Source organism: Macadamia integrifolia, chromosome 14 (assembly GCF_013358625.1).
Source record: "Macadamia integrifolia cultivar HAES 741 chromosome 14, SCU_Mint_v3, whole genome shotgun sequence".
Classification (NCBI taxonomy): domain Eukaryota; kingdom Viridiplantae; phylum Streptophyta; class Magnoliopsida; order Proteales; family Proteaceae; genus Macadamia; species Macadamia integrifolia.
The window spans coordinates 24,611,635-24,626,384 of record NC_056570.1 but is presented as its reverse complement, the minus strand read 5'-3'; the positions used below and the strand labels follow the sequence as shown (position 1 = coordinate 24,626,384).

The following is a 14,750-nucleotide window of genomic DNA, read 5'->3' as shown; positions in this document are numbered from 1 at the left end:
TAGATCAATCTTTGAGAATATAGAGGCTCCTATCAACATGTCAAGCATATCATCCAAACGAGGAATAGGAAATCTGTACTTTACCATGATTTTATTGATAACACGGCTATCAATGCACATACACCATGAGCCATCTTGCACGCTCTGTGGGATTGAGACAGTAAGTGGGCAGATTAGAGAGTATTTACCCAGGCACAAGGTTAATGGCATGCTGGATATCCCTCATAGGTGGTAGTTCATCTAGTAATTCATCATGCACCAAATCTGAAAAATCATCAAGCAACTCTTTGATATGTGGTGGATGTTTTACCTCCTTAACCGGTTCAGCTGCTTTAGTAACAAGGGCTAAGATGAGTCCGGTTTCTTCACTAGTAGTTAAGAACTCTCTATGAGGTAGCACATATAGCTTGTTGTCCAACGTGGCCTTCTTGCTGAAATTGTCTTTGAATGGTAACTTCTTTTGTTTAGTGGTTGCTTTGGAAGAGGTCTTTGCAACATTCTTTAAGACATGCTGTCTTTTTATTTGGGCAGCCCTTAACTTGTCCTTCACTTGAGGTATGTTGAGTGGATTTAAAATGAATGGCTTGCTTTTGTGATCGAAGATGCATTGGTTCTTAGTACCTCACACTAGCACATTGTTGTCATATAGCCAAGGGCTTCCAAGTGGTATATCGGTGAGGACCATGGGAATGACATCACACCATACACTTTCTTCATAATCGAAAACCTTTAATGGTACCGAACAACGTTGAGTTATAACTATGGTGTTATTGTCTAGGAGTGATACCTTGTATGGTTGTGGATGGGGTTCGGTCTTAAGCTTCCCGTCAATCACGAAAGCCTAAGATACAATGTTCACACAACTCCCATTGTCCACGATTACTTGAGCTTTGTGAGGTCCACTAGACATTAAAGTGTAGAAGATATTGTTCTTGCTCCAGTCTTCACCCCTTAGTTTCAGCCACTAGTTGCAACCACATTGACATGAGCATAAAGATCATCATCTTCTGGCGTGGACTCGTCTTCCAGTTCACCTTCCACCCCTTCAACTACAACATTAACAGTCCAATCTTCATCCTGAAGTTCATGGATTTGCAAATCAAGGTTGGACTCGATGGCACTGATGACAGAGTTGGATCGTCCATGCTTGGGGCAGAATTTTGCCATGTGACCAGTTCTCCCATAGTTAAAGTATGTCACAACTCCTTTCTCCCTTCCCACCATTGGAGCCTTACCCTTATTCTGTGTATCTTGTGGAGCTCGGGTAGGGAATCCAGTGGGTTTGGTTGGTGCATGTGGCTTTTTGTTGTCAGTTAGCTGGTTATACCTTCTGGAAGTTGATTTGATTAGATCCTCTGCTTCTAGTGCCTTATCAAAACAAATATTAAGGAGGGTATCTCTATCACACCAAGCTTCTCACAAATATCGTGTCTCAATCACAATTTGAAACGGGATATGAGTAGTTCTTCATCTTTTTTGTGGGCACTAGTTCATGAAAGCAGTTCATTAAAACAATCAATATAATCTTCTATAGTCATAGTACCTTGCCTGAGGTTATTCAACATGCCGTAGAGTCAACGTCGGTAGATTAGTGGTAGGAACCTATCCTTGAGGAGAAATTTCAAGTCTTCCCAATTGTGAGGCATCTGGCGACTACGGATTAGCCTGTCTTCATTATTTTTCCACCAGTCCTTAGCTCCACTAGTTAGCTTAGTGATAACTAATTGGACTTTCCTTTCTTCAGGCATACGGTACCACTGGAAGTAGTCTTAAACGGAATTTACCTAGTCATGGTAATAGAGGGGATCGTGCCTCCCATTGTACCCTTTCAATTCCCACTTCACCTTGTGTGTATCATCATGGTGATGTTGATAATTATCATAATCATCATACTATTCAATACGGGCTGTTATCTTCCTTCGAAGTTGCATAGTGACCCTTCTAGGTACATTGTAAGTATTTTGGACAGTAGGCTGAACATTAGTTTAGGCAGTAGTTGGTTGAGTGTTAGAGTGAGCAGCAATACTCTCTCTTATTTCAGCTATCTGTGGTCACACCCATCCATCCTTGCAGTCAAGGCTTGGATTGCTTTCCACACATCTTCAAGAGTGATTTGGGGTCCTTTTTTCTCAGCCATAGCTCTGATACCACTTAATGTAGGAGTAGATTAAATAAACTAACCCCCACAGATTATGACCCCAACAGTACAAGTAAAATACCCCTTAGATCAAAGAAACCCAACTTAGAAATAACCCACACAAATGGCTCAGCAGCCCACAGTAGAAAAACCCAAAAACACCCAATTGGCCAAGAGAGAGAAAATCTCCTACGTAGGGCCCAGTAAAGGGAGGGATGGCTCCTATAATTCAAGCTCAGATTGAGTTCAAACTTTGGTCAATAACAGTTCCTAGGGAGGGGACAAAAACCTAAAAGATGAGATCATTCTGACCAGGGTTGTGAAGTTATTGACTGACTTGGAATTTGACCCAGGAGAGAGAATCGCAGGCTTCAGGAGAGAGAAACAATTCTGGTTTGTAACTTGGACAGATCTGAACCTTTGAATACTCACAGAAGTAGTGGGCTTCAACAGCAGTGACTTAAGGATAAAATAGAAAGTTTTAAACAAAGAAGAAACAAGGGAAAGTGGGGGAGGAGTAGCTATCTCAGCCCGGGCTTCTCACCCACAGCTATCCCGGCTGTTCTAAGCAATTGGCTGCAACTATTCTTTACTCAAATCTGAGAAATAAGTGTACATAAGCTCCTCTATTTAAAGAGGGCAGAATTACAACCATAATAGGTCTAGGAGCTAATAGGAGTTAGTTTCCAACTAGGACTAACCACTCCTATTACAACTAGGACTAGAAATAGACCAAGACTAGGACTAGGACTGATAGGCCTTAATAGGACTTACAATTAGGACCAAAATAACATAAAAGATATTTAAAAGAATACTTAAGTGACCTAAACTGATGGGCCCATTGGGCCCATACTTTTTTACATAAAATGAGCCTCACTTAGAGGTCGATTGTAGACCCTTTGGGCTGGGCTTCTTCCTGCTATAGCCATAGTTTTAAGGCGGTAAGGCGACAGAGGTGTTTGAGGGTCTTTCGGAGCGCCTTAGTGATAAGGCGGGCATAAAACGTCGCCTTATTGACTAAAGCGTTCCTATGTAATTTTTTTATAAAACCAATCTATTTGGCTCAAATCCTTGTTGAATCCTATTACTTATATGTTAAATAAATATTAAAGGTTCATATTCATACCAATGTAAGATATTCATCAAGAAGACAAATCAATAAAGTGAATAAACTAAGTTCATCTTCATCAATTATCAATCATCATAACATATTAACATATAATATAAATACATAATTATGAAACAAAATTATAAATATAAAGAAAAAACACATAAAAAATATAAGTATTTATTATACTTACCTCTATGATGCCAAAATGAGTGCCTAAGCCCTAAGGTCATCCACTATATTTGTACTCTTGTCAAAGAAGAATGAAGCTCACCGTTGCTGAAGCAAAATGGTCGCCTGGAGCAGTGGTTCTTCCTTACTCCTTGATTCCTTCTCAAAGCCCTATCTTAAAACCCTTGACAAAATCCAAACCCTATTTGTGAATCGTGTTTTTGTTTTGTTTGTTTTGGTTATTTTTGGTGGAGTAAAGCTGATCCCATACATCTCAAGTGTTAACAAAACCATACATCTACCAATAAAAAATCTATATTTGGAATCTTCATCAAGTAATTTTAAAATATGTAAAAAAATAAAAAAACCCATAAGGCGCCACTTCACATAAGGCGGAGCACTGCCATACCATCTCTAGACCGCATCGGCGCTGGTAAGGCGCAGCGCCTTAAAAACTATGGCTATAGCCCTGCCCATAATAGGGATCTACATCGCCCTTTCTCTCAAAAGGGCAGATTCCAAGCAAAAGGATGCCTTGAACATATCACTCTGATATTTAGGGCCTTCATTACATGAGCATTTTCTTTGCACTTTATGAACAATAGAAAGGTTACTAGGAGATTCTTCTTGTGTTTCATGAATTTTATCCTTTCTGTTGACTCTCTCAGAAATGATCAGTTGTAGACAGTGGTTGTGAATGATTTCAGTCTTTATTTTTTGACATAGCTGTGTTTTAAAGTTTTTCCCCCTGGTTTTTATAGAAGAAACCTTTTTTTTTTCTTTGCATTATTCTGCTTGAGTAGTAATTCTCGCCTGCTTTTGCAGCCAGAGAAAGTCACAGAGCAGCCAACTCCTGTTTCATGGTACGTCCTCTCTAATTGTTCTTGAATCCTCATATTAGAAAAAAACAAAAACATTATTGTTTTCCTTGTGGAACTTTATAGAGAGAAAATATTATTTTTAAGTTGTTTCAGATCACTTTTTGAGTGTCAATGTCATTTTCTTGAGGTAGGTCAGAAGGCTAGTTAATTATTACTTACAGTATACAAGCATGATAGTTTTTTGAAATCTGTGGACTTGTCTTTCAAATGGCCCGCTTTAAGCATCACTTGGTGTGTTTCTGATCTGTATTTTTGTTATGGATAGATTACAATAGTCACCGGAGTGGTGGGACTTGAGTACTTACTGCATAGATATGTTTATGGATCCATATTCACATCGTGTTGTATAGGCAGAAGGGGTGTACCTGGTGCACAAGGCTCCCGCATGCGCAAAGTCCCGGGGGGAGGGAACTACGCAGCCTTACCCCGAGAATGTCGAGAGGCTGTTTCGACCGGTTGACCACCAGGTCGCAACAGTCGTACCTTACCATCGTATAGGCAGAAGATGATTAAGATATAGTGACATGGTTCGAAGAACTAGAAACGTATTGTGCCTGATGCACATCATTTTTAGGGGTGTGGACAGAAATAGAGACGGCGACCCTATGATTCCTGTGTGCCTGCTGTGCATGTATCAATGATGTGAGATGTCCTATATGAATGTGTAGGATCAATGGCCAGAACTTGAAAGATTGATTTTTTCAACTCAATTATATTCTCTTTTGGAGAACTCTTCTTGTGCATTCTACACCTGGTCTTGAAGTTACAGTGGATTGTGAGGGATTTCATCAAGTTTTTGGGTTTTCTGGGTTTGCTCTTCACCTGTCTGCTTCTTCTTACTTGAAGTAAAGCTTTAACACATGAAAAATGATTGGAGGATGGTACACTTATGGACTATGTCAGATGCATGGACCTACTACTGATGCAGATACTAAGCACAAGAAGAAGAGCCTGAAATAGCCCATGGTTACAGATTTCCTAGTCTTAGAAGGAATTTCCAGTCTGGGTCATAGGTTTTTTTTTTTTTAGTGTGTATATTTTTCTGATTGTTATTAATTCATATTATGAAGGATGGATTAGGAGTTACAGTTTTCCAGTCTGTTTGTAATGCGGGGCCAGTGGGCCCCAAGAGAACCAATCCGATTGGATGTGGGCCCACTTAAATAAATAGGGACTAATTACTAGAAGCAGTGGCAATTTGTTAATTTCCTTAGGGTTCACTTAGAAGAGAAGCAAAGAGCAAAAGGGTGTCTAACGTAGGGTAAAGGGTATTCTGGGAAGCAAAGATAGAATATGGATAATGGGAGGTTAAACCAAAAGTGCAAGGGCATAACTGGAACTTCAACAAAAAGAAGCAAATATCTTATAGAGAAGAAGTCCTCTTCTTCCTTGTTGAAACCAGAAACCAGCGGAAGGCTAGGTTTTTTTGAATGATAAGAACTCCTTCAATTCGGATCAGATGGGGCTAACATTGCAAGCATAGGGTCGTATCTCCCAGCTCTATTAACCCCATCAAAATGAACCCCCAATATCAGATGTTATGTTCAGATTCTACTCTTGGAATCTCAAGGGGCGGTAGGCATAGTTCTGGTTATGGTTGCAGGTTAAGTTCTTACAGTTGGGATCTTCTTTGGGACTGAAACTCTAGGGTTCAAGTCGCCTAGGATAGGGGTTCTTAAGCCCTAAAGCTCAGACCCATCAGAGGAGTATCAATGGAGATTGACCTCAACAATTAGGCCTGTTTATGCTACCCGAAAAGCAGAGTATTAGTATTGGTTTGGTAGGAACAGAAAATAGAAGAGAGAAATAGCAGTAACAGATCGATAGGAGAGGGGGGGGGGTGGGGAAGAAGAAAGAGAAGAGAGAGCAAGAATGAGAAACAACAGAGGGGGGGGGGGGCAGCCACACTGGTTTTCCCAAATCAATTACTTCTTCATCAACTAACTTCTTCCCATGAATTACATGTCTAATTTATAATAACAAAATTAAAACTTTCTAATTAAAGTTAAAGACTAAGATAGAAATAAAATCTCCTACACCTAGGGTAACGAAATAAAGAAAAAACTAAGGACCCAAATAGGAAACAAATATTCTCGAATAAAAATAAGATCTTAGAATATTCTATTAATTTTGAATCCAAATTAGTAACTTGGAACCCAAATTGGATATGGGTCTTGGTCCGGGTTCTGAAGCAGGTTTGGGTCGATCCATCAGAGCGCTGTTGCGTCAGTTTGATTTTATTTCTTAAAGAGTCCTAGGAGGAATAAGATTTCTATTCCTAGCTGGTCAATGCTAGTCTTAAGCCTGTTTTGTTGTCGGAATTTCTTCAAATTCTGCAGGAGGCCACTTGAGTAGAATTTTGGCTGTCTTGAATTTCCTATTCTGAGTTCTAACTTTTCTTCGTATTCTTGTTTATATTCTTTGTTCTCTGATCCTGTTTGAACTAGACTCTGCTGTACTTCTCTGGTTTGGGATTAGTTAGTATACATTACCTACATGGCTACATCACCCCCTTTTTTTGTTTCATTTTCTTCTGGTAAACTGAGTAATGAAGCCAGCTATCACTACGTTCCAATTTAGGGATTCATGGATTTCAAAGCTGCTGGACAGGCCCAGAAATCAGTGTAAAACAGGGAATTTAGAGGCCCTTTTTTCTTTTGGAAAATAAGAGAAAAAAATTAACTATTTACTCTCAGAACATCAAGAAATCGGTATAAGGTCTACAGGAGGACTTGGTGATGCAGATTCTTCACCAAACTAGGCTTGTTTTATTAGGAATAAGCTTAGGGTTGGGTTGTATACGTGTTGGGCCTTCAGTCCATGTGGTTTGGAGTATATTGGGCTACTTTTATGGGTCTAAACTAGGGGTTCTAAGGTTGCATACGGGATTCAGTGATTTGCTTCCTTTTCTTTAAGTTTCCTTTTTAGATGGGGTTATTTAGTTTCTAATTTCAGTACCTAAATTAGTTTCTAATTTCAAGTCATTTTTAGTTTCTAATTTCTGTCTAGACTAGTTTCTATTTTCATTAGATTCTAATTTCCAATTTTTAGTAACTTCTTGTAATCAATTTTTAGTAACTCAGATTTAGTAACTCTGAGTTACTATTACTTGTAAACCCTCCCCATCATTATTATAAATAAAGGAGAGCTCTCATCATAGAGAGACGAATTTGACAATTAAAAAAAAGAAAAGCTTCATGCTGTTGCCGCTGGGTTTTCTCCATGGCTAAACCTTTGTGTTTGATCAAGGGTTAGGGATTGGTGTGTGATCCGATCGATACTCTGCGGCGAGAAGTCCTGGTGGGTCTTTTCTTTTCTGGTTCTCTTATTGGATTCTCTTCTCCAGCAATACAGGCAAGTAATCTGAATTTTTCTGCAGAAATTTCTGGGTTAAGCTCTCTGTTTCCTATTCTGTCGACCTAGTCTATTTGGAGTTCTGGCCACCCGATGGCTTTGAGTTTCTGGTCGAGTGTTACCCTTGTTGTATGGAAGACTCGATCCAATTTTTAGAGTAATCTGACCAGGGGATTGTCTGATATATTAAATCTTTCAAGTCTGGTCGATCTCTGTTCTAACTCACTTCTGTCCAGAATTCTGGTTCGATTGTTCCAACTGTTGATGTATTAAAATTGGTAGCTGTTGTTCATGGTTCAGCCTCTGTTATTGGACTACTAAGCCTCTGTTTTTCCTGGTCTCTATTCAGCTACAGAAATTCTGAAACACTGAGATCGATGGACTGCTGATTTATTATTGCTTTTTGCTGATTTATTATTGCTGGTATATTGGGTTCTTGGTTGTTCTTTGGTTTACAAGATCCTGTTGTTTGGGTCTAGTTTGGCTTGTCAAACCTATTCCTACATCACTTGGAGATTGATAAATATATAGAACAGAATGGGCTAATGTCCTGGTCAGAGTTCCAATAAATAGAATAGGAGGTCAGAAGAGAGTAAAAGGAGAATTTTATTCAAATATGAAGATCATAACTAGAAGGATCTGATAGTAGAACAGTAATGTGAGTGCATTTTAATCTCAAAATCGGCAGATATGACAGATCAGTATATATGACGAGAAACATAGCATAAAAAGAATAGAGATAAGTGAAAAGAAACAGGTACCGATACATAAATTTGATGGTATAAACTAACCTGTTTACTGAGAAGTACAGTTTCTGATCTATGTAGGGGTAGTTGCCTGCAGTAAAAAAAAGAAAAAAGGAAACCGAAAAAGAGAAAGGAGGAGAGTTTCAACAGAAGCGAGAGAAAATATAAGAAAAAAGAACACGATGGGGGGAGACAGGATATGATGAGGAGCAAGGAGTGTTGACCTATTGGGTTTGATACATAGTTTTTAAGGCGCTGATGCGGTCTAGAGATGGTAAGGCAGTGCTCCGCCTTATGTGAAGTGGCGCCTTATGAGTTATTTATTTATTTTTTTTTTAAGCACATTTTAAAATTACTTAATGAAGATTTCAAATATAGATTTTTTATTGGTAGGTTTATGGTTTTGTTAACACTTGAGATGTATGGGATCGATCAGCTTTACTCCATCAAAAATAACCAAAACAAACAAAACAAAAACACGATTCACAAACAGGGTTTGGATTTTGTCAAGGGTTTTAAGAAAGGGCTTTGAGAAGGAATCAAGGAACAAGGAAGAACCATTGATCCAGGCCACCATTTTGCTCCGGCAACGGTGAGCTTCATTCTTCTTTGACGGGAGTAGAAATATAGTGGATGACCTTAGGACTTAGGCACTCATTTTGGCATCATAGAGGTAAGTATAATAAATACTTGTATTTTTTATGTCTTCTTTGCTTTATATTTATAATTTTGTTTCATAATTATGTATTTATATTATATGTTAATATGTTATGATGATTGATGAAGATGAACTTAGTTTATTCACTTTATTGATTTGTTTTCTTGATGAATATCTTACATTGGTATGAATATGAACCTTTAATATTTATTTAACATATGAGTAATAGGATTCAACTAGGATTTGAGCCAAATAGATTGGTTTTATAAAAAAATTACACAGGAACGCTTTAGTTGATAAGGCGACGCTTTATGCCCGCCTTATCGCTAAGGCGCTCTGAAAGACCCTCAAACGCCTCCGTCGCCTTACCGCCTTAAAAACTATGGTTTCATAGAAGTAATAAAGACCCAAAAAGGGGAAATGAAGACCATCTACAAATCTCTCACTTGAAAAATACCAACTATGAGTCCAACCAATGGTTTTTAGAAATTTACAGACTTTTTAGGAGTGACTTAATCAATCAGGTACTTGGACCTGACACTAACCGCTGGTGACTACTATTTTAAAAGAAAAATTACAAATATGCCCCTCAATAACTTAAATTTACTAAAGATTAACAAATCACCAGTGACTGCCCCTATATGGGCTTAAAATTGAGACCGACATCTTGGTTTTGGGAATGGATCTTAGATTAAATTTTGCACTATGCTTTTTTATCTGGGTCTCCAAATGTGGCAATCTTTATCCAGCCAGTCTATTGCTACTGCATCAGTCAGTCTATATCCCTTATTCTCTTGGATAAAAGGCATTCCTTTTTACTTTATTTTTAACAAAGTCAATATAGTTTAACTGTAGAAGGTTTCTTTTGATCTTCTAGATATGTATTATGGAAACATTTCTTGGTTTCCTCATAAATGTACTCATAGTTTCAATCTGGCAATTAGTTGTTGATATTTTGAACCTTGTCAAGAAGATGATTTACAATACATAGCAGACCTGAATCACTTGATTGAGGTGGGGTGAATTATATGATTGGTCTCCCTTGAAGGTTTTGCTGAGCAGATTGGAACATCTAAAAAATTTACTTAAGCTTACAATATTACAGATTGTCGGCAAGCCTGTGGCAGTGTGGCAAAATGATTAAGTTGCACTATTGCAACCTATTGGTCACTAGTTTGAAACTTGGAAACAGACTCTCTTGTGAAGTAGGGGGTAAGGCTGCGTACATTTGCCCTTCCCAGACCCTGCAGTAGCGTGAGCCTCGTTCACTGGGTTCTCTTTTTTCCTTACAATATTACATATTAGTTACTATTAAGCTAGTGGGCATAGTAGTAGATAGAGACCTTAAAAATGAAGTGGTGGATGTTAAAAGATTTGGAAGTAGGATTATTTCTATTAAGCTAGTGATAGACCGATGAGATCATCAACATAGCTAGCGCATACGCACCTCAAGAAGGACTTGATGAGAGCATTAAACTACAGTTCTGGGAACACATGGACGACTTGGTGCAAGGTTTTGGCCAGGGAGAGAAAAATTATTATAGGAGGAGATCTTAACGGACATATGGGCAAGGATTGTAGAGGCTATGAAGAGGTGCATGGTGGATTCGGAGTTAGGGAGAGGAATGTAGAGGGGATCTCAGTGTTAGACTTTGCGACATCGTATGACTTTTGCATTGCAAATACCTTTTTTGAGAAAAGGGAGGAACATTTAGTTACCTACAATAGTGGGCAGCACGCAAGTCAAATTGATTTCTTCCTGACGAGAAGATCTGACAGAATGTTATGTAAAGATTATAAGGTTATACCTGGAGAGAGCATAACTGTTCAACATCGTTTGTTTGTTGATCTTGGATATGTACCTAGGGAAGAGGAAATGCAAGAAGACATAATAGATCTGCCCTAAGATAAAATGGGAGCGATTACAAGGAGCGCTTCTAAAATCTTTTATTGATGTAGTGGTGCCACAGGGAAAGTGGGATTTTGATGGAGATGTTAATTAGATGTGGACTGAGATGACGATCTGTATTAAGAATGTGGCTAAAGAAGTTCTAGGGGTATCAAAGGGTGGGTGCCGAAACTCCTCGAGAGATGTGGTGGTGGGATGAGGAGGTCCAGGCTGCCATTAAATCTCAGAAAGATTGTTTTAAGACTTGGCAAAGGACCAAAGAGGTAGAGGATAAAGTAAGATATTATTCAGCCAGAAAGGAAGCTAAGAAGACTGTGGGGAAAGCAAAGGCAAAGAAATACGATAACCTATATGATAAACTTAATACAAAAGAAGGAGAAAGCCAAAATAAGGGAAAGGATGAGTAGAGATATTGACTATGTTTGGTGCATTAAAGTGATGATGGTAGAGTACTTGTACGGAATGAGGACATTATGAAGAGATGGGGTGATTATTTTTGCAACCTATTAAACGACGAGATCGTGATTGATAGGATGGACCCAGAAGTAGTGGGGGAGAGACATCAAGTAACTCCTCATGGACATCTACAACATGGTGTGATTGAAGTTAAGGAAGCCCTACAAAAGATGAAAGCTGGTAGATTACGCGGCCCAGATGAGATCCCAATTGAAGTATGGAAAAGCCTAGGAGTACTGGGAGTATCAAGGCTAACAAAGTTGTTAACAAGATCTTGAGTACCAAGAGAATGCCGGATGATTGGAGGAGAAGCATTATGGTTCCCATTTATAAAAACAAAGGTGATATTCAGAACTGCAATAACTATAGAGGCATAAAACTAATGGGCCACACCATGAAACTATGGGAAAAGGTTATTGAAGCCCACCTCAGAGAAGATACTGCAGTGACGGAGAACCAATTTGGTTTTTTGCTAGGGAGATCTACAACAGAAGCTATTTACCTTCTAAGAAGACTTATGGAAGTATTTAGAGCTCATAAAAAGGACTTCCATATGGTCTTTATTGATCTAGAGAAAGCGTATGACAAAGTACCTAGAGATCTTATTTGGCATGTCTTGAGGAAGATAAGGAGTTCATTAAATTATGTGGATGTAATTAAGGACATGTATGAGGGAGTGGTGACGAGTGTCAAAATAATAGCAAGCCAAAGTAACGAGTTCCCAATTACAATTGGGTTACACCAAGGATCTTCCTTGAGCCCTTATCTGTTTGCTCTCATTATGGATGATCTAACAAGACACATCCAAGACCAGGTCCCGTGGTGTATACTTTTCGTTGATGATATTGTTTTATTGATGAGACAGTGGAAGGGATTAATACTAAACTAGAGTTATGGAGATCTAGCTTAGAATCAAGAGGTTTTAGGATAAGTAGATCAAAGACATAGTATATGATGTGTCCTTTTAGTCAGACTATGAGAGGTGAGGAAGGGGCAAAACTTGAGGAGCGAGAACTGTCACAAAGTAACTGTTTTAAATATCTAGGGTCAATTATTGGCAAAGAGGGGGATATTGAGAATGATGTCTCTCATAGAATTAAAGTGGGATGGATGAAGTGGAGAAGTGCGTCGGGAGTGCTATGTGACAAACGTATGCCTGTTAAACTCAAGGGTAAATTCTACAGAACAGTAATACGACCCACTATGATGTATGAGGCGGAGTGTTGGGCAGTAAAGAAGAGTAATTTGAATAAATTGGGGATAGCAGAGATGAGAATGTTGAGAGGGATGTGCAGCAAGACCAGGAGAGTCAGCAAAGAATGATTGTATTAGAAAAGAGTTAGGGGTTGCACCAATCCAAGACTCTCTGCGAGAGCTGATTGAGGTGGTATGACCATGTTCAACGGAGACCCATGGATGCCCCAGTAAGGAAGAGTGATCAGTTTCAATTACATGGAGCTAGAAGAAGAGGCAGACCTAAGATGACTATTGATGAAGTAGTAAGAAAAGATATACGTCTGGTAGGCTCGATTCTAGTATGACCACAGATAAAGGTAAGTGGAGGACGATGACCCGTGTGGCCGATCTCTTGTAGGGAATGTTCCAAGGATGCTGCTTTGACTTCTTCTTTTACCTCATTTTCCTCTTTTGAACTTATATTATTATACTTACTATTATCTTTGATCTTATTCGGATAGCCGACCCCATTAAGTTGGGATAAGGTTTGTATATAGGCATTATTACCTCTTGAATCTTTAATGTGTTTAAAGTTGTGTCTGATCCAAACCAGCTTTGCTCAATGGTTTCATGTTTCATTTTTCACATTCTCAGGGAGAAGTTGGCTGGTACTGACTGGACATTAGTCACTACAAACGATGGAAAGAAGTATTATTACAGTACCAAGACTAAGGTACTTATATTTAACATTGAACTTATGTTTTTAGTATGTTGAAACCTTGAAGGTCAGATTGCATTTGTTCAGATCCTTCTCTATGGATAATTGAATCACATGGCACTGAAACATCCCTTTTACAATAATCAAATGTATAATGAGTAGATCAACTTACTCAGTTGCTTTTATCCACCTGTCAGACGAAAAACCTTTAATAATTTCGTAGGATGTGTAGGGATGGCCACTCATGTGGTCAGACCCTAAAACACCTACTGGCCGGATGGTGTCCATTATATGGAAATGCAAATACATGCATGCAGATGAATTGATCAGGAATAAGTAAAATTATTATCATATCTACGTGGTTGTAATTTTTTTTTTTTCTGGTTCACCTCTAACCTCGACTTCCTTTCTTGTTTAGGTAAGTAGCTGGCAAATTCCAGCTGAGGTTGCAGCGATGAGAAAGAAGCAGGATGGTGACTCTTTAAAAGAAAATACATCATTGGCACAAAACACTGGTGTATCATCTGATAAAGTATCTGCTCCTATTAGCTTGAATGCTCCTGCCATTAGCACCGGTGGTCGTGATGCCACAGCTCTTAGACCTTCAGGTGCTGCTGGGTCGTCATCTGCACTGGATTTGATAAAAAAGAAGCTGCAGGATTCTACTACTCCAGTGACTTCCTCACCTCTTCCAACTTCCTCAGGGCCTGCCATGATGGATTTAAATGGTTCGAGAGCTGTTGAAGTTACGGTCAAGGGCCCACAGAGTGAGAGCAGCAAAGATAAACAGAAAGATGCTAATGGGGATGGGAATTTGTCGGACTCCTCTTCAGATTCAGAGGATGTGGACAGTGGACCTACTAAGGAGGAATGTATTATACAGTTCAAGGTAGGTTTTTTACTTATTTCCATCTTGAACTCCTATGGGTATATTCTTTTTTTCTTTATTCTCTCTATATTTGATGCTTTAAGTAATGTTGGGAAGTTTTTCATTTGGACAGTGTTGATCCAATCTGAAAATTCCCTTGTAACTTATATATTATATACGTTGTTTTACCTGATTATATGATATTAACTAGAACCACAAAGGCATGTCTGCGATGTATTAATTTAAATAGGCATTGGATGGTGCATATTGATATGGAAGCATGCCAAACAATGGGGCGAGACATTTACTTTTTGAGTTTATTTCTCTCAGAAATTATTTGAAGTTTGAGTGCTGGAATTGTGTAATTTAAAGGGCTATTTCAGTCCAATAGCAATTCTGTCTTTGACTAATTGCTTGCGATAAATTGGATCGAATTTTGCAGTTTTGTTCTCCTGTATTACCTCAATGTGAGATGAGCATGTAAATAGTGTTCAATATTCAGTTTTCATTTTAGAAGGGTTGAAATCACTTATTTTGGCTTTTTATCCCCATATCATAAGGTGGAAAT

General features: G+C 38.7%; 1 protein-coding gene across 1 annotated transcript in view; it reads left to right on the top strand.

Annotated features, from left to right (window-relative positions):
- Positions 1-14,750, top strand: part of LOC122061509 (pre-mRNA-processing protein 40C) — a gene marked incomplete in the record, with an annotated part of 86,864 nt that overhangs the window by 16,711 nt on the left and 55,403 nt on the right. The window contains 3 exon segments of the mRNA XM_042624789.1: positions 4,242-4,279; positions 13,251-13,329; positions 13,733-14,203. Coding sequence (XP_042480723.1) covers positions 4,242-4,279; positions 13,251-13,329; positions 13,733-14,203 — 588 coding nt within the window.